At 43.4% G+C, this 21254-nt stretch overlaps 1 protein-coding gene across 3 annotated transcripts in view; it reads right to left on the reverse strand.

Annotated features, from left to right (window-relative positions):
* The window catches only part of RGS10 (regulator of G protein signaling 10), a 29379-nt gene extending 22566 nt beyond the window's left edge, over positions 1–6813 (reverse strand). Inside the window, exon 1 of one of the 3 annotated variants that reach the window (XM_030570875.1) lies at positions 6505–6813. In XM_030570875.1, coding sequence (XP_030426735.1) covers positions 6505–6553 — 49 coding nt within the window. In that variant the 5' untranslated portion in view covers positions 6554–6813. Of the gene's footprint in view, positions 1–4164; positions 4288–6003; positions 6072–6504 lie in introns of those variants that run through there. The other 2 variants (XM_030570876.1, XM_030570878.1) reach the window with 2 other exon arrangements.
* Positions 6814–21254: the final 14441 nt, after the last annotated feature.

Consider the following 21254-nt stretch of genomic DNA (forward strand, 5'->3'; position numbering starts at 1 on the left):
GATCTTCTCAATACATATTTGGACCCAGGTTAGGGCTCTTCCTCAAGTGTGGAGCTAAAACTATTATAGCAATTGACCAAAAAGAAAAAAAAGAAGAAGAAAATGAAAAAGCATTATACAGAGTAGAGATTCAAACATCAGCAGATAGTTAGAATGATAAATGCCAAGACTGAAAACCTATGGAAAACTGGCATTCCAGAAAAGCCTATTGTGCTAAGTGGCTTTTGGTTGTTGGAGGCTTTTTTGAAGTCTTTTGATGAGTTGTCTCTGATAACAGTCAGATGGACATCTTTCATATAAGTTTCTCTTTCCATAGGGAATAAAACTCTGCAAGAGGGTCAAAGCATCTAAAGTTGCACAGACTCCATTCACGTATCACAGCGTAAGGAGAAGGAGAGACCCACCCTCATGCACCAAATCAATCAAATATAAAGAGAATAAATGGAGGATATTTTAAATTAACAAAGCAAGTGGGACACATACTAAGAGTATACTATAATACACAAGCCATTTCATTAGCATGTCGCTCCTTCATCTGTTGTGATCTCTCCTTTTGTCATCTCTAAGTAAGCCCCCAATCCTGCACTTCTTTCATAGAGATGCAGAAGACCATGCATAAGAAGGATCTGGACCATGTAATTTCTTCAGACCAGAACTGTAATTTATTTGTCCGTAAAGCACCAGGAACATCTGTGATGTTGTACATATAAATAAAAAGAAAAAAAGGTTTCCCTTGAGATGAACTGTGGTCTCGTGGTGAAAGAACAGAACTGGGAATCAGAACATTTAGATTGTTTCCTGGCAGCTGCCACTGACTTGATGTGTGAACTTGAACATGGCACTTTAACTTCTCCATGCCTCAGTTTCCCCTTCTGGGAAATGGAAATAATAATACTTCCCTCCTCAAAAGGAAGTTGTGAGGTTTAATTAATGGGTCTACAAGGCATGTTGGGATCCTGGGGTAGAATGTGCAAAATATTGTCACTTGTATAGAGTCAGATTCTCATGTTCTGCAAACATCCACTGTCTGTACACAGTGACCAAATCAGAATGGCAGTGTTTTCCACCCACAAGCGTAAATAACTACCCCATGGGCAGAGCAGTGGCGAACCAGACCTATTAGATATACCCTTTATGGAAGCTGGATTTTATGTCTAGTCTTCTTTTGCTCTACCAAGCAAAATGGACAGTAATGGTTACTCATCCGTTGTTTTTTAAAAAGCATGGCAGAAGCACATAACTTGAGAGATGAGTGGCAATATGGATATTTACTTCTGAGAGGACTCTGAAGCAGACTGACTTCAGAATCCCAAGATAGACCTGTGCTTCTCTTTTTCCATGATATCTCTAGAACACTAGATGACAGACCACATTGTGGCCTGCCTTGGGGATGAGGAAAGGCAAAGAGCTTCCTCCCCACCTGATGCCTCTCTGCAAGGACAGGACACAAGGATCATGCCAGTCTGGTGACACTGGCAATGCTAACCTCTCCCAAGTGGTCATGGAGTGGTGGGGCTACGGTCCCATGTGGCAGCCATCTTCCCTAACAAGCCTTGAGGGCTTGGGCAAAAAGAAATTCAAGGGAGGACCCAGCCCATCCGGGCCAGAGAAATTCTCTACCCAGAAGGAGCAACTGCAGCACGCACAGGCAATATCATCAGACTGCTTTCTACAATCTCTCTCCCCTGCGTTCACTGGCCATCCACTCCAACCCCTCCTTCACAGTCTCTTCATTTCAGTCTTACTCTATTTACCCTCTAAGTTCCCCTGCTTCCTACCCTCCTCCTTTTCCTCTGCCGTACTCTTCAATGTCCCCTCTCTTGTCTTTTCATTTAGCTATTCTCCTTCTCCTTAAACCATACCGAAAGAATTTAAAAAATGTAAATGAGATATACCCACTTCTCGATTCCCCCCACCCCTCCCAAAAATACTGTGGCACTAACAGGATGTTTGCAGACCACCACTGTTCACTCTGCTTGCATGTTACTTCCCTTTCCCCCTGACCCTTTGTCTTTCCCGTCTACTTCCACAGAAACTCTTCGGGGCAGGAGCGATCCAATACTGTGTTGCACAGAGTTTAGCACAATGGGACCCCATTTTCAGATGGTCACTTCCATAATATACATAATAAATAATAGGCCCTTTCCCCTTCTGCACAAGTGTAAATGTCTACAAAGGTACAAAGCCGTAGGGAAACAGGCCCAAAATACTTCTGATAATATTAGAATCGTTGTAGCTCCGCATTTTCACTATATACAGTTCTAAGGCACCCTCATCTCAGTTACCGAGCACTCACATACATATTTCTAGTATAAGAATTGCCCCCAATAGGATCATAGCTCTCCACTCTATACACAATTGCTTAAATCCGTCTGATTCAACAGGTTCATGTGTTCCATATAGAGAATACTTCTTTATGTCTTAAAATAGGCAAAAGGTTTGCCTGGACCTTACTCAAGGAATTAATCTCTACATTTCTATCAAAGTTCTACTGAACTCTCTTGAAAAATCACACTTATAATGGAATTTATATACAATTCTTCACAATTAATTTATTTTTAGAATATAACAGTGAAATTTATTTTAGTATATGAAATATGCTCTCTGATCCTTAGTTGTCCCTCTTCTTGTCATAAGATCATCTTATTCCATCAGAAGCCCTGCAATTATGCTGACATGTAGTTTACATACAAACTGCATGCTTGCCAGTGCCAGCAATACCTAATATCCAAATGATAGAGTAATTCATTTCTTTTTTAAACAGCAGATAATTATGTGCACCAGTAAGAAGAATGCAAAAGAATTACAGAAAAAGGGAGCTTTTCTATTTGAACTTTTGTAGAAGATAAAAATGTACAGTAGTAGATAAAGATGTAAAATAACTCTGATCTTTCTTGTTTTGGTGGAAAAAAACTCACTATCTTTTCAACAGACAAGGAAACCAATAAGTGGAGAAAATACTATTATAAACATTCACAACATAGTTGTACACGGGACCCCACCATACAGTCTTTACTTCAACAAAACTTCCGCTGACTACAGGATCACAGCGCATTTTCTTATATTATGTGCAGTGGCCAGTTGCTTGTACAAACAAAGCTAATGTTTGGCACTTATACTAATTGCAGCATTATTTTAGGGAGCAATCCTATATTATCTGTTTTTGACCATCACAAAATACTATTACACAAGACACAAAAATACCTTGTAAATAAATATTTTTATAAGTGATAAATGAAAAGGCAATGGTAATTTTTTAAAATGTTCTAATTACCACACTTGACACTATCAGTATCTGAAACAGCAAATATTTGTATTATACAAACAAGAAGTTCCATGCTAACATTAACTAGCAAATCAGAACTCCAGGCTCCGGACCTTGCTTTGAAAGGATAGTGTTAAAAAACAGAAGAAACCACCAAACATTAGCATTACATGCTTACTGTTTCAAACAATAAGGCGATTCAGTACCTGGGGTGAGATGTTCAGATGCTCCTAAGTGATTTAGCAGCACAAGTCCGCTTTGAATTTCAGTGGAAACTTGTGCACCTGTTAGATAGACACTTTGGAAAACCCTGCCCATAATTCTGAAGTGTTGCAACTACAGACATATAACAAATTTTTAATAAACTGTGCCTTGCGGCAACATATCACACAGCAAAAATTCATGCATCTTACAAAACTTTGTTACATCAACCATTTAATGCCTGTTCTTTGCTTATCCTTTTCCATATATGTTTTCTGCAAAGTTATTAACAAAAGACAGCAGACATGACCAGTTAATCAGCCAAGTATGTACCGATATAGCATCTTATAAATAGCATTTTTCCTTTGTTCCCAGTGTTTAAACAAATAGCATCAATTCACAGAACAGTTAACAAAATCCTTCCCATTCTCTTACAAACTTATCTTGAGAGAACTTTGATTGCACCACATGCATTTGCTCCTTCTTCACACTGAATCAGGCCTGGGTCCTTTGGAAAGCTGTGAATACTGACAGATGGGCTTTTTGTTTTTAAAAGTGCACTTAGCCTACCACATTTCTCTGTGATCATAAGAATGCCATTCCACTAACAAGCAACAGTCCTGAATTAATAAACCAAGGTTATGAAACAATGAGAAATTGTCTTAACTGTTCCCCTTAACAAGGGAAAATCCCCTTACTTTCCATGTATCCAAGTGCCACTTGATGAGTCCAATAGATCAACTTTTTCTAGTAGCTGCTGTATTTTAAAGGACCTATGGGCTACAAAGAGTTGTCCTTTGCCACTTTGGTTTGTTCACAGCATAAGCCTTAACATCCTCTTTTGAGTGTCTCCAACAACAGATGGCAACGGGATTCTAGTTTTAATTATACGGAAGGAAATTAAAAGTATGTTCTGCATTTGTAGCAACTCTGGAAGCATTCACCCAAGCACATAACTAAAAACAAAACAACAACAAAAACAACCTAGACTAAAAGCCACACTCGATTTTTCTTTGGAAGGCTTTAATGAGGAACTTGCAAGTTCGTAATCTTATTGTACAATCCAGAAGTAATGTTGCTACCGAAGATCCTTAGTTTGTTATTTTTATCCAAATTATTTCACAAAGAATAATATATGTTATGTTAGTTTCCTTGAGCCACTGAACCTGCTGGGTCAGTGAAATTCTGTTGTAAAATGTTCTGTATTAAAGTGCTGTAATATTCTGAAAGTGTGTCTGTAAAAATGGCATTCTGCGGTTCCATGTCAATGACTTCCATATCAAATGTAAGAAGATGGTCTTTCTAGATGACAGCTCTCCAAAGTCAACTTGGGATCTGAAAGTCAAACTAGGTTCTTTCTGGTTAGGAAGTCACCACCAGTAATACAGATTATCTAATCAGAATTTAATTAAAATTTTGGTTGATGTATGAGCTACAACAGAATCCAACTCCCTCCTGTAGAGCCTCTACAGTGGAAAAGACTATGCTACAGCTAAATTATAGTTTCTGAATCTTGTGCTTAAAACATAACCTACCAGTTTTATATTAGAGCCCCAGAAGCATACAAAGCATTAAAAAAGTGCCTAAAGACAGAAAATGCTACATGGACTGTGTCCATCTACAACAGTGAGGGCAAACACAAACGTCAGAGGTATGTATGACCCCCTCCCACCAAAGTTCACTTTAAGCATCTTAAAAGCAATGGACAGCTCTACAACCATATGAATCATCAATAATGCCCTGTATTCAGTTAGCTCACGTCTAATTAACATCATTATATCTGAATATTGTAAAAATCCAGATACACTGACGTTTCAGATTTGAAACTTGCCACCACTGCTTTCGGCCACTGCATATTTTGATTTGCTTTATAAGTATTACTAAGTCCATTACATGAGAATTAGATAGCTAAAGCTATGTATTCGCTATTTTAGAACTGCACAATTGCAGGGCAGCCCAGAGGATTCATGGGGCCTGGGGCAAAGCAATTTTGGGGGCCCTTTCCATAAAAAACAGTTGCAATACTATAGAACACTATATTCTTGTGGGAGCCCCTGCAGGACCTGGGGCCTGGGGTAAATTGTCCCACTTCCTCCCCCCCACCCACCCCCCCTGGCAGCCCTGCACAATTGCATACTTTGAGAAATTATAGTGGACTTTTACAGTCATACTAAACCTCATAAAAAGCTGTAGTTCATGCATAACTGAGAGGAAAGGCAGTAAAATATGCAGGTTGATACAATGAAACCATACATTCATACCTTCTTTCTATTCCTCTGTATCACTCAGCTAGTTAAAGCACCCGAATGAGACTTTATCTACTTGATTTGTAGAGGTGCTGCGCACCCACAACTCCATTGAACTCAGCGGAGCTGTGGGGGTTCAGCACTTCTGAGACTCAGGCCCGATTTGAACCTAATGCCATTTGGCACTATTACTTTCACTGGTGTTTGTTACAGTTTCTTACAATGCAGCCTCCCTTCTGTCACACAGCAGCTATGACTCATGTGCAGAGAAAGAAAAGACAGTTAACAAACCAAAGCACATCTGGAAGCGGGGCTCCGGATTCCACTCCGGCTGCTTTATTTTTTCAGAGACACTAAAAAGAAAACTCCATCCTTCCTCTTACAGCTAAACTTCCTCTTCGCCGTGAAGCCGCTCGCAGCCGCAAGCGAGAAGCGGTGGTCTCTTCTCAACACAAAGCCAAAGCTTCCCGGGCCGAAAGGCGCCTGCAAACCAGAAGAGTCTGGAGAGGCACCAGCACCTCTGGCTCCTGCTTTGGGTTAATCATTGGTTTAAAAAACCACCCGAGGGCAAACCCTATAATCGGGACCGAGACAAAGGTGCCGGGGGAGCTTCACCTCCAACCTGGCCCCAGCGGCAGGAGGCTGGTGCTGGCCTGGGGAGGCTGGGGGTGTGGGTTCACGTCCCGGGGTTAGCTCGCCCCGAGCGCTCTAACCTGGCGCCGGAGCCCCCCAGCAGGCGGTCCCGCTCCGGACCCCGGCTCGCCCGAGTCCTCCGCGCAAAGCTCCCCTCACCTGACGGCGGCCGCTTCCTGCTGAGCCTGCTCACAGCCCGGGTGAACATCGCCGGGGGCGCTGCCCAGCTCCGGCCGGCCAGGAGCAGGAGGAGGTGCCCGCGACGGGAGCTCCCTGCGCCCCAGGAGGCGCCTCCAGTTGCGCGCCCTCTGGTCCCGCGGCGAGGGCCGGGCACTCCCGGCACGTCCCCAGCCAAATGAGACGGGCCTGCCGTGAGCGCCCTCCCTTGGCCGGGACGCCCCTAGGAGGCGCCCCACGTGGGCGCTCCCCGCTGCTCCTAGGAGACCTCCGGCGGGGCGCGCTCCCTGTGCGCGGCCATCCCGGGGAAGCGCCTGGGCTGCGTTAGCTCTGCGCCCTCCGCCTCGGGCTGCCGGGCTCCGGCGCCCCCTGTGCGCTCCCTCCAGCTGCCCTAGGAGGCGCCCTGCGCGCGCGGCCCCGGCGCCCGCGCTCTGCCGCTGCCAGTCTGGGGCTGGGCGCTGACTCAGGGGCTGGGCGCATCCTCCTTCCTCCGCCCGCGCACAGCCGCTGCCGCCGGGCTCCCTGCGGTTAGGAGCTGCATGCGAAGCGCAGCTGCCTCCTTTTCCTCCTCCAGTTTAAAAAAAAAATCGACCCCAGCAAAGGGGCGAGCAGGGGCAGGTAAAGCACCAAGGAGCCGCCAGGGGCGTCTGCAAGCGGGGCCCCCTTCCCTGTTCCCCAGCTGTGCAGCGAACACCCACCTCTCCGGACACCTCCCCCCTCCTCCTCCGAGGAGTCTGAGCTGGGTGATGGGGACCAATCAGGGATTTCCCTACACCCCTCCCAGTGGGGGTGTAACCCCCACCCCGAATTTCCCGAGCACCCTCCCCTCCCACCCCCAATGGTCAACTAGTTACATCAGTGTTGCCAATGTAGTCATTGATTGGAAATTTGAGTTGAAATTGCAACATTAATACACACTTTAAAAGCATATACAGAGTATGATAAAATATTGTACCTTGAAAAGTATAATAGATTTGAAAAGTATGAACAAAGACAACGTCTTCACACAGCTGTTGTTTTTTCTGACAATGTCGGCACATTTGTTTCAGCAATGTTGGCCAGCAGAATAATTTATAGTTATGATTGGTAAGCAAGGTGTGAATGAGCTCTCGCTGCCAGCTAGTGATGAGCCCTGGGAGGGGAGGGGAGGCTTCAGGACCAGATGGTATTTACATGAACTCACCTACTCTGCCTAGGTATCCGGCAGACAGTGCTGTGCTGCCCAAGTGATCAGTTTTGGCTGGTCCTGGGTTACAAATCACTTTAGTATTCAATGTGGGGGTCATGGAATGTTGTTATCCTTATTGTCTGAGTAAAGGGCAGCAGAACTGTGCTTAGCCTGCCTGAGGGGGTGACACTCAATGCTTAATTTTTGCCAGGGCTTGGCAGTTCATAGCCCAGGGCTTGGCAGTTCATAGCCCTGGGCTTGCCACATCAGTTATGAAAGTAAAAAACTTGCTTGAGCCCTGACCACCTCTTAATTATAAATTAAGCACTGGTCACCCTCAACTGAACTTCACTTGCTAAGCAAAGGGTTTGAATGGCAGATCCCAGTGGAGGAGAGGAGGGGATAGGGGTTATGCTTGGTGGTGTGGTCTCTGCCTAAGAGGCACAGGCATTATTTGAATTGCCCTTCTCACATATTTAAAGATAGAGCTTATTAGGCTCCATAGAGAATCTTTTTTGTTTTGTTATGTGGTCACTAGAGCTGAAATCACTAATAATCAGGTCTAAGTGCTTAGACCTGCTGCAGGACACCTTTTCTGTGGAAAAAACAACCCAGCCTGCACTTGTTGTGAGGCTCCCCCACTGAGAGCTGAAATCAGATTGCTGAGTGGAACCTGAAGAGACCAGCTTGCAGAGGCCACAGTGGCAGGTGGCAGCGGAAAGTGATGGCACATGGCTATCGACAATGGAGTGGTGGAGTGAATAGTGCATGACCAACAACAGTGGCCAGAGTGAGTGACTGGAGCGAGTGGTGAGCAGCTAGAGGAACAAGCAAGGTGGTTTCTCCCCCACAACCTCCCAGGGTGGGAGGTGAACTCATGTGAAAGCACCTCTATACTCTGAGTCTTCACTGACCAAGGACAACAACCATGAGTGGGGTGCAGTAGAGGGAGAAGGGAGGGGCATATTAAAGGAACATTTGTTTGTTGGACTACGATTCAGTGACTCTGCTCCAGAATGCTAGATTTGTGACTAAGAAACTTATATAAATATACATTTCCTAGTAGGCCAAGATTTTTTTTTAAATGCATTATTTACCAAGGTCATTATCTCACATTGTTGCTATCATGAGAGGTTGTTGTCTTGGGGATTTTCTGTACTAAACATTTTTATTATAATTAATTTTTACATATGAACATAAGAATGGATATACTGGGTCAGACCAATGGTCCATCAAGCCCAGTACCTATCTTCCGACAGTGGCCAGTGTCAGGTGCTTCAAAGGGAATTAACAGAACAGGGCAATTATTGAGTGATCCATCCTCTGTCATCCACTCCCAGCTTCTGGAAAGCAGAGGCTCTCAGAGCATGGTGTTGCATCCCTGCCCATCCTGGCTAATAACCATTGATGGACCTATCCTCCATGTGTTACCTGCGGTTCTTTCAACCCAAAGCTCTTGATAACTTTACTCTGTGCGAGGAGATGTCAGGAAATAAATCAGGGGAGACACGGCTGTCTGACTGATAGATGGCTGGCACAAACAGGACAACACAAGAGTGCTTTCACTTAAAGCTAAACTTTACTTAGTCTCAAGCACTTACACACGTCCGCAACAAGTTAGTAAAACACCCCCAACCCATAATTACCAAAGCTGAGTGTGGCTCTTGAGTGATACAGTGGCAGCCCGTCTGCCGCTGGGGAACACAAGATGCATCCAAAGGGACAGGCCAGTCCCAAAATGAGTCCCCCCCGTCTCAACCTTTTCCCTCTTATTTATACATTAGTAATTAAAGAAACCTTGTTAAGTAAACGGTTTCAAGCAAGAGGTTCCTTCTGATTATTGATTAACCAGGTGTGGGTTTTTCCAGAACTTGTAGCCTTGAGACCTCAATAGACATTCCTGGGGCATATCCTACTCTTTGAAAACACATGTATCAGCAATTTTAACACAATTCTTATCAGGAAGGACACGGGTCAAGCTGCTCTTTCGGTGGCACCCAACCCCTCCCCCTCCTGCCTTGGTCAAGCTGATACTTGCTTTTAATAGCTTGCTGACTAGGCTGTCTTTAATAATAAACCATAGTGGTTTCCGGCACTTTACTGGTTTGCCAAAGTTTCCCTTTACACATGAACTTTTCTAGTTCTTTTTTGAACATGTTATAGGTTTGGCCTTCACAACATCCTCTGGCAAGAAGTTCCACAGGTTGACAACTGTGTGTTGTGTGAAGAAGTACTTCCTTTTGTTTGTTTTAAACCTGCGGCCTATTATTTACTTTTCCACACCAGTCGAATCATATCCTTAGTCCTTTCTTTTCCAAGCTAAAAAGTCCCAGTCTTTTTAATCTCTCCTCATATGGAAACTGTTCCATACCCTTAACCATTTTAGTTTCCCTACTCTGTACCTTTTCCAGTTCCAATATATCTTTTTTGAGATGGGGCAATCAGAACTGCATGCAGTATACAAGATGTGAGCATACTATGGGTTTATATAATAAAAGTGGAGAAGCTTGGTTTGCCAGACTGAGCTGCAAAGCCAAAGCTGACAAACTATGTGAAAAGGCTGCAAAACACCAGTCCTCTGGACTGCATCGATATGCAGAAAGCTTTATAAGCCAGTCATTGTCAAAGCCAATTTTAGAAGTGCTAACCAAGGCTGTTAAAAATGCTGGAGACAGTTTATTCGAACAACCATGACTGTCACATCATACTTTCTCTTTAAGCAAGAGATACCACTACAACACTACAAACTGGAGGCCAGTGTTAAGTGCATTGTCATTTGTTAATCCTGAAGTTGGACACTGGTTCTGACTAAGACCAGCAATTGCTCACCGTCTTTCTGCAAGAAACTCAACTGACTGGTTAGAAGCGGGCAATGCAACAGCGAACTCAGCAATTGAAAAAGTGATGAATTCTCTCACCATATTCAGAAAATGTGCATACATGGCTGATGAATGCACTGATTAAAATGGGTGTCAAGTATTAAGTCACTGCATGCATTACCTTGATGTCAGTGGAAGGCCAGTAGATGCATTTCTAGATGTTCAGTTTATAGAAGACACATCGGCTGCATCTTAGAAGAATTAAATGTTTGTAAATTGAACCCCAAAGAGATGGCTGCTTGTGCATTTGATGGCACTGCAAACTTCTCTGGGAGACATAGTGAAGTACAATCTTTGCTTAGAGAAAAGTGTAACTCTAAACTCTCCTGTACACAATGCAGATGTCATCTACTCCAACTAGCACTAGAACGAGTTGCATAATCTCCAAAAGCCATTTAACAAGCTATAAATTTAATGTCTTCATTATACTCTTTTTATTTCAGCAAGAGTCCAGAGGGACTGAACATCTTGGAAACAAATTGAAGATACACTGGGACTGAAGTTCAAATTATTTCAACCTGGGAAAACCCACTGGCTCTCTCATGAGCGATCCTTGGCTGTTGTCTTAAAATTACTGCAACCGTTATTACTGGCTTTGGAAAGTATCTACTGAGATGGGATGGATCTAAGTAGTGAGGCTAGTGGACTACTTTTATTACTAAGTTCAGAAAAGACTATAGCCATTCGCTCTTGTAAGTCTACCTTTGAAACCACTTGGGTCATTAAACAATGCCATCCAGGCATCTGCTACAACAGTAGTAGATCTTTGTCCAGCAATAGAAGCTACACTTGGATCAATCAGAGAGATATCAACTGAAAACATACTGGAAGAAGCAAAGACATCAGTCCAGAAGCTGACTAATTAGGGCACTTATACTGACTCCTTAAATTAAGAGGACAAAAAGTGTTTATTAAGCCAGCTGAAGAAGTAAAGTATAAGGCCTTGATTCTTACATCTCTACACCACCAACTTCTGGATTCTATCAACCTCTACATAGCTTTTACAGATGCCTGTCTTATAAAGTGAGTGAGGCACAACCTGCAATGGAGCTGCCTTGTGGTCAGGACAGAATAGAGAATTAGAACACAGAGTGGAATATCATATTATGAACTAATGAAAATTTAACTTCAACTTCTTCTTTATCATCACTGGAGGTTCGACCCAATTTTTGTGCTATGTTTCCTGGGATGAAAGAAGTAGGAATTCATCTCTTTCTAGTCCCAGTCACCACAGCTACAGTTGAGCATTCTTTTTTCTCATTGAATAGAATTTTGAGTTCTGAAGGAAGTTGCCTTCTGCGTGACCATGAGCATATCATGAAGGATTGGAGGTACCAGACACATGAGAAGCCACCAGAAATTAATTATATACTGCATTCGAGAAGTTCATTAACAGAGTTGTGCAAAATTACAACAAGAAACCAAAAAGAATGTAGATATAGTGCTTCATAGTAGGCTTGTGTAGCCAACTTTAATTTTGTGATGATTTAAAAACATGAGTTAAATCTAATAAAATGGGTGCGATTCTGCAAGAGGCTGTGAAAAGCTCGTCTATGTTCAGCCCCGATGGATCCAGCCCAGTTGCAACCACGATTACTTACAACCCACAGAAAACATGCATGTGTCACAGCATTTCATTTATCACAGCGCTATCTCAAGCTATAACCACCGTCCCCTGCCCCCATCAGCTCTCTGAGCTCCAGGCCTGCCCGGGATGCTTACCGCGTGTTACTGAATCATTCTGCACATCTCTCTCACACTTCCTCTTTTTTCCCCCTCTCCTTTGTTGTCTCCTTGTCCCTGCAAACTTTGGAACTGCTAAACTGTTTCACCCTCGCACATTTTAGATCACAGTCTGTGGCAGTTTGGACTTGACCCCTATATTGTCTTGGCTCAGGCTGCAGGGGGGGAGTCTGAAAACCCTCCTTGATGGTGCATGCTGCTGTTGCAGAAACAATCAAGACAAATTCATTTTGTAGCCCATGCTAACCAGTAGTACTTTCAGGACAGATTTGACCCTGCCTGCACCCAGTCTTCACTACCTCTGTGTGTGATATAGGGCAGAGAAAGAACAAAAAGTCTCTAGTGGCTTAACTATAATTACACACAGAAACTATGTTCAAAGACTGTTCAGGTTGCAAAGTCTTGCATGTGTCAGTTAGGAAATGGCATAATTAAGGTTGCCTGTGAGGCCTTAATCCAGCTCCCTTGCATATATGCACAATGACAGTCTTTAAATACATGCTCACATACTGTTTTTTCCACTGGTCCTCACCCTCATTCAGTGCACAGACTGGATGGTGCTCACTGAGCAAGCAGCTGCTCAGTATTCTGTGTTGTCCCTGTTGTTCAGTGTGCAGCCCCATGCCTTCGTTACAGCACACTATCCCCAAGCTGGAATGATTAATTTCCTCATGGGCTTTTCTGTGGTGCTCATCACTATCACGCCTGAGTGGTTCACAAACATTAATGATTTTATTTACACAACTATGAGATCGGTTGGTATTTTTATCCCCATTTTACACCTGGGAAATTGAGGCGCAGAGACATTAAGGTCACAAGTGTCCACTAATTTTGGAAACCAAATTTGAGACACCAGGGGCCTGGTTTTTCAGAGGACTTAGCTTATGATCACTTTACATGTTCAAAGCACAGTTCCCATTGACCGTAGTTGTGAGTTCTCTGCACTTCTGCAGCTCAGATGCTAGGGTCTTAGATCAGGTACCCAGAAAATAAGGAAACTAATGTCCACCTATGAAAGGTTTGGTTTAAATGACTTTGCCCAACCTCTCACAGAGACTGTGTGGCAGCAGCAAGGATAGAATCCAGTTTCCCAGGATAGCATTTAATTGCCTTAACTGTGACACTCTCCTTTGTCTTTTTGCCTTCCCCTGCCTCATTCACTACACACCTTCCAACTTCAGCAACAAATAGGCGAAGTCCTATAGCCAATAGCCTCCTTCATATGCTGATTCACCCCAGAGCACCATCCAGCCTGGGCACTGAATGAGGAAGGGTTCTGTGGGAAAAATAGCATGTAATTAAACTATCATAATGCAGACATGCAAAGGGGCCCAATTAAGGTTGCACAGGCAGCCTTAATTCTGGCATTGCCTAACTTCTGAATGCTTGACTTTGCACATTTAAAATTCATTTAATGACATTTTTGTGTATGTAATTTCCTATGTTTTTAAAAAAGCAAACTGAAAAAAACATATTCAACACGTGGAACCATATGGACACCCACAAGGGGCATCGGCACAGCAGTTGGAACCTTTAAATCCACTGCAAAGACCTCTGCCATTTTAGCTAATGGAGTAACTGATAGCAGTAGTATGTTGCCATCTTTTATGCAGACCAGGAGCTAGAGAGGGGGATGCGACACACAGTTTGCCTACGGGTTTTACAGATATTTGCTGACAGCGCAGAAATGGGTAAGACACCAAAATCTTGGGTTCCATGTCAGGCTCTGGAAGAGTTTATCTAGTCATCCCCCTTCTGTCCCTGTTCCCTCCCACACCTAACCCTTCTGCCCCTGTCCTCTACAGCCTGTCTCTGCCCAGTCTCACCCCTTGCTCTTCCATCCCAGTCTTCTTGCCCAAGAGGTCCCAGTCTCTCACCCCCAGGCTCCTCATCCAATTTATCTCCGACCCCATCTCCCTCTCACTGGACTCAGTCCATTAGGCTCCTTGTCCCACTCTACTCCCCCAGCCCCAGCCCTGTCCAGCTCTTGTTCCCTCTGCATTTGAGTCAGGTAACTTCCTCCTTGACATTGCTTCCGAACGAGCAGGAGGAGCACTGAGTGCATGGCTGGAGCATGCTTAGCATGGCCAGACTCTTCAGAGAATTCACCTGCCAGACTCTACTTAAAAGTCTCTACTAAGCACGTATAAGCTGAGACTTTTTGGAGGATTATGATTTGGCCAAATTTCAGCAATTTTTCATTGGAATGGCAAAAAGCTGGTACAAGGGCAGCCTCCCGGCCAAATTTCAAGCCCTACCTACAAAATGTAATAATTAAAGGACAGTTTCCATTCAGCATGAGCATTGGAGGTGAAATCCTGGTCCCACTGAAATCAATGACAGTTTTTCCATTGACTTGATTGGGACAGCAATGTCACCCTGGGAGTTTGGAGATATCAGAATGCTGACTCCGTAAGTAGATTATATTTTATGTCTCTCTTTGGCCACACAAATCATAGCACTTTGCCTGCTATCTGCAATGATTTGCCTGTACAATACTGGACTTTTGCCTTGAGTACCAGGGCCAACAGCAGTACTGGTGATTTCTTAGCTCCTCAACATGGACTGAAAACAAATTGTAGGGGGGAGGGGAATATGAACAAACCGCTATGGACAACTGCAGAAGAGCTACACAGTGGCATTTCCAAGCAGATGTAAGATTGACCCTGGCACATATAATTAGAATATAATTGCAGCTTCTGTGCAACTGTCAGCCTAATGTGTGAGACGAGTACTTACCCAGAACAATAAGGTACAAACAGTGCCCGGAGGCCCAGAGTAGAGTTACATCCAGAGGAGAAAAAAGGAAGAGGAAATGTGCATCGTACCAATGTTTAGGAGCCCACCATTTGGAGACATGGCCTGGGGCATTTTCCAGCTATAGCTATCCCTAAAGGTGTGCTAGACGGAGTGGGGGATAGCTCAGTGGTTTGAGCATTGGTCTACTAAACCCAGGGTTGTGAGTTCAATCCTTGAAGGGGCCATTTAGGGATCTAAGATTAAAATCTGTCTGAAGTTTGATCCTGCTTTAAGCAGGGGGTTGGACTAGATGACTTCTGAGGTCCCTTCCAACCCTGATAGTCTATGGTCCAAAACACCAAGTGCTTCCTGCCTATCAGCTCTAATGGTACCTTTCTAAACAATTTAGGTGGCAAAACCCAAATGACTTGCCTGGCACATCATCTCAACAATGAAGCACTCTTTCCATCCATTAAAAACTTTCCTTTTGTAAGATATTCATAGCCATAAAGTGAAACTCTACTTAGAAAGTGACCATATATCAATAGCACTTTCTTACTCATCACATCACACAGGGGTAGGGGAGAATCTTACTACTTTTTTACTCCTGTGAGCATTCAGAGCCAACACAGTTATCAAAGAGCAAGCTTGATTATGTTCCTGCTCAAGGGCCAGACCAAAGTCCATTGTAATCAATGGAGATATTTGGGCATTGGATTCAGCAGAAATATCAACTAAGAACACAGTCTCATTCCCTTTGCAGTCTATAGTCAAGAAGTCTTAGGTTCCCTGATCAGAATGCAGGTCCAAATTCCATCATCCTTGACAACTCTGCAAACCCTCTGAGGTGCACCAGGTTGCACCGATGTAACTGATGGCAGTTTTATGCCAGCAGAAACTTTCTTTTTAGTGATGATTATTAAGAATGAACATAGCTTGATTTCCAGAGCACGGATGGGTTTTGCAGGATGGGCAGTTAGGAAAAATCATTTTCTTGTAAACTGAGCTTGCAACTCTTGTAATTTTCAGCCATACATCTTTCCTGAATAGAGACCAACAGTGGCATGGAACTGGCGCTGCATGCATTAGAAACTAGTTTGAGGCTGTAAAACATATTTTAGATATGGTCTAATGTCAAAATTGAACTAAAGTCTATGGAACGGAAAGCTTTGTGTACTAATACGTTTGTGCACCACCTTGCCTCCAAGATCTTCCCTTTATGGGTTTAAAGAAATCTTATGGTTTAGAGAAATTTCTTTTTGTGTTTTATTTCCCTAGGTCAGCATTTCAGTGGTGTACCATGTCACAACTAGTTATTGTGCAATCTTTTGTGATTGGGCAAGGGCCAGTACAGAAATAGACATAGTCCAGGAATCTTTTAAAGCTTCAGTAATAAAAAAAAGAGTAGTTAAAAAGATAAAGCTAATTTTAAAATATTTTTAACATTTATAGTTTTTAACAAAGGAAACAATGATAGTTTAGACCTTCCGTAGGTTCTAGCACATGTTCACAATCCATATGCTGATCTTGCAAGATTGGAACTTGTGCCTCTGTGACTCTAAATGCCCAATGACAGTGCATCTGCAGTTCCCACTGAAATCAATGGGAGCTTTTCAAAAGCCAGGCCTTCCATATAGGTGCCTAAACACAGATTTGAGGGCCTAACTTTCATACAGCTTTGATTTTGAACAAAGGATTTAGTCTACGTGGTTGTGAAGACACACTTCTGCCACCTTGCAGTATAATTAAAAATGAGAGTGCTAAGGATAGCATCTGCGACTGTTGAAAGAGGATCAATAGAAATGTCATTTTTGTAACATTGAATCTCATCACCGCACCTCTGTGCTTCAGTTTCCCCATTTTATTGATAATCATACTGACCTCCTTGGCAAAGCACTTTGAGACCTACTTTTGAGAAGCACTCAATAAGAGCCAGGGATTATTCTTATAATCAATGTGACAGGACTGTAAGAAGGTTTAATTTTGAGGGTTGTACATGTTAATTGTGCATGCATAGCATTAACTACATCAAACAGTATGAAAGGTCAGTAGTTTTAACAAGGGTTTCTACTGGCTTTATAGATGTATGCCTTGTCTACACTACCCCTTAAGTCAATATAAGTTACAACCCTCCGGGGTGTTAAAAAACCCACCCCCCTGAGCGACGTAACTTACATTGATTTAACAGTGTCTACACTGTGCTCTGTCCATGGGAGACATTCTCCTATTGACATAGCTTCTGCCTTTCACTTAGGTGGCGTACTGATGTCAATGGGAAAGCGCTTTCCCACTGACTTATTGCATCTTCACCAGACCCACTAAATCAACACCGCTGCATCGATCACAATGGTGCCATTTAGCCCCAAAGTGAAGACAAGCCCTAAGAGTGAAGAGGGATTAATACATGTCTCCATAAACTGAATACAATCATATTTATTACTTGTCTTAATGTAGTGCCTAGGAGCCCCAGTCATGGACTAGGACTCCATTGTGCTAGGTGCTGGGCAAACACAGAACAAAAAGATGATTCCTGCCCCAAGGAGCTTGCAATGTAAGTATAAAATAAGAGACAGATAGACAGCGACTGGAGAGTACAAGGAAGCAATGATTCAATATTGGTTAACATGATCAGCAGTGATCTGAGCACTCCAGCAACCGAAGCATGGTCAAATTGCTTATAGGCATCATGGCAAAGCAGAATTTTAAGGAGGGTTCAGGAGGAAGATAATTAGGATCCTCTGTACTGTTAATGGGGACTGCCTCCCAAGCATGGGGAGCAGCATGGGAGAAAACACAAAAGTGCTTGCTGGAAAATTTAACAAGTGGGCAATGGAGGCTGCATCATTGGACAGTCAGAGGCAAGAGTCAACATCATGATTGTGAATGAGAGATGATAGGTAGGGTGGGAATAGGCTGTGAAAGGCCTTGAAAGTGAAGATAAGTAGCTTATATGTGATGCGATAGTGAAGGGGGAGACAATGCAGGGACACAAATAGAGGGATGAGGCAGTCAAAGTATTGAGCTAGGAATATGATCTTTGCAGCAGCATTGGGAATGGATATGAGCAGGGCAAGACGATTTGTCAAGGCCAGAAAAAAGGATGTTGCACTAATCAAGACATGAGGTTATGAGGGCTAGATGAGTCTCGGCTGTGTTGATAAATAGGCAAGGCCACATTTTAACAGATGCTATGCAGAAAGATTTAGACAGAACCTGGATGTGAGGATATGGAGAGGGGTGAGTCAAAGACGACGCGCAGGTTACAGGCTTCAGTGACAGACAGGAAGGTGATGTTATCCACAGCGATTGGGAAGAAGGTAGTAGGAAGAAATTGGAGATGGGAGGGGTGGGGGATGGTGAGCAGGAGCTGTGTTTTAGCCATATCAAGCTTGAGCTGACAGCTAGACATCTGCAAGCAGATGTCAGAGAGATAGGCAGAGATTTTAGTTGGACTGGAGCAGAGAGGTAAATAACTGAGTTGCTAGGGTAGAGATTGTTGAATGTCTGTGCAAATGAGACTACCCAGTGATAAGGTGTAGAGGGAGAAGGGAAGGGACCAAGGACAGAGCCCTGTGGAACCCCCAGAGAAAGTTAGAGGGAGGTGAGGAAAACCCTCTGAAGGCCACACTGAAGGAGTGATTAGAGAGGTAGAAGGAAAACTAGGAGAGGACAGAATCATGGAAGCCAAGCTAGGACAAGATTTCAAGAAGAAGAACATGGACAGTGGTGTAAAAGGTGACTAACAGCTCAAGGGGGCTGAGCACAGAGTACTGGTTCTGAGCTTTGGCTAGGAAGAGATCCTTAGTGACTTTAGTGAGACAAGGGTCGAAATACAGATTGAAGAGGGTCCAGGATGGAACTGGAAAAGAGGATCTCCAGACAGCAATTGTAAACAGCATGTTCAGTGAGCTCAGAAAAGGAAGTGAGAAGGGAGAAAGAGCAGTAGCGGGAGAGGCAAGTGTGGTAAAGGGCTGAGTTTTTTTAAGATGGGAGAGGTTAGATCATATTTATGAGGGGGGAAGAACCAGAGGAGAATGAGAGGTTGAGGAGAAGAGGGAGGGCATGAGAGTGGACACAAGGGAGATCAGGATGAGATGGGGGTCACTGGGCCAAGTGGAGGGTTTAGAGCAGGACAACTGACAAGAGACTTGTCCATGATGGGAGAAAGGAGAGAGTGGTGGGTGGGGAGGGAGAAGGTCACATAGTTTGTCTGTTCTCTCATGGAAGAAATTGTGAGATCCTTTGCAGAGAGAGGTGTGGAGGCAGGAGGAGGGGAAAGGCTGAGGAGTGAGTGAAATATGGCAAAAAGGTGGCTGGGATTGAGGGCATGGGATTTAATTAAATTGGAAATGTAGAGTTATGTAGCTCAAAAAATGGCAGAAGTGAAGGAGAAGAGACTGAATTTGTAATGGAGGAAGGCAGTCTGGGCACAGGACTTCTGCTAGAGAGTAAGAGGTGGAGTGGAGGAAGCAGATGTTGGGGGTAAGCCAGGGCTGGGTGAGCCAGGTGGACCTTGCAGTTGGAGAGAGGCAAAAGAGTCAAGGGTGGAGGAGAGTGAAGGATGGAGAGAAACAACCATATAGATGAAAGAATGGGAAGAGAGTAGGAAGGAACGGACTGAGAGCAGAGAAGTCATCAATGCTGATGGATTAGAAGTCACAGAAATGATGAGTAACAAGACATGAGTGGAAAGGGCGTGGGGAGGCTGATGGGTAATGCTGAAAGAAACCAGGTGACAGTCTGAGAAGGGAAACTCTGTAACACAGAGGAAGAGAGAGCAGGACTTGGTGAAGACCAAGTCCAGTGAACAGCTCTTTTGGTGAGTAAGAGAGTTCACCTAGTGTCACCGGGTGAATGAAGAGGGGAGGAGAGGAAAAGAGGGAGGAATTGAAATCAGAGAAGGTGGCTGATAGAAAAGCATTGGGCAGATTGTAGATGACAGCAACATGAATGGAGAGAGGAGAGTCAGATGCAGTGCTGTTCAACCAAAAAGAAGAGGAAAAGGGAGGCAGGGAGGTTGTATAATATATTTATATGTTTGCAATAAACATGCACCTAATTTAAAAGGTTTTTTTCATATTACAGTTCATTACTTGCTGTATTTTTGTTTGATCTTCTATCTGTAAAACAGGTATATCATTGCCTTTCTCAATGGTAGGATTGTGAGGTTTAATTAAGTTTATGTAAAGCACATGAAGATACTGAAAAAGTACAGAAGGGCAAGTTTTATTTAAAAAATCTTCTTGAGAAAATAGCACTTCTGAAGACTTTTGAAAAAATTTTTGTTGCAGTGCAGCAACTGAAGTTCACTTAAAATAATCCAGGTTCTAATTTTTACTTCCTTTCCTGTAGCAATATGCTGTAGTCACGCTGCACAATGTAAAGCTGTAGAAGCCTGTAGCTCAATTGTACTGTATTCTAAATTCTGTACAAAGATTTCAGGTGAGTTATGGACACACCACCATCTAAATACAGCACTTTTCAGTTGTAGATCTTGAACCACTTTACATGGATAAGCATCGGTATGCCCATTTTTCACATTTGTGAATTACTGATTTCCAGAAGTGAATGCTCAGCCCCTTTGAGAATCAGGCTCCAAGGCTGCACAAGGCAAACAGTCAGTGACAATGCTGGGAAAACAATCCAGGCAGACATTCAGTGCCATTCTGATCAGTATCTACAAAACTCATGTCAGTTTGTGCCTTATACTGCCAGAGTCTTGGGACTAAAATGCTGAGGAACTTGGTCCTTACAATCTGGCACTTGTGTACATATAAAAGTATAATGGAATTATATTGTCCATGTTCTGTTTTACATGTGCTATAGCTTACAGTACATTAACAGAGTTCACACATTTTTAAGTTAAATCAATCACATTTTTTCCGAGTGCAGATGATAAATTCTCTCAAGCCCCCTCACTAAGTTTTGTAGTGCTGAACTCACCCTTAAAAAAACCCAGAACAAAAAAACAAAAACAAAAACCAAGCTAAAGCAATCCCAAAGCAATATGTTTGATAATCCTCAGCTGTCAAACTGAAATGGGGCTAGTCTTCACAGACCCTCTGGACTCCAGCAGCCAGGATTTCCCAACTTTACACTGAGAAATCTCAACCACCATTGACAAAACAACTTGATAGGTGCATCTTTGTGCTATGGATTTTACAGATTAAAAATTTAGGGCCTTGTCCTGAAAACACAAATGC

This window comes from Gopherus evgoodei, chromosome 7, assembly GCF_007399415.2.
Source record: "Gopherus evgoodei ecotype Sinaloan lineage chromosome 7, rGopEvg1_v1.p, whole genome shotgun sequence".
Lineage (NCBI taxonomy): Eukaryota > Metazoa > Chordata > Testudines > Testudinidae > Gopherus > Gopherus evgoodei.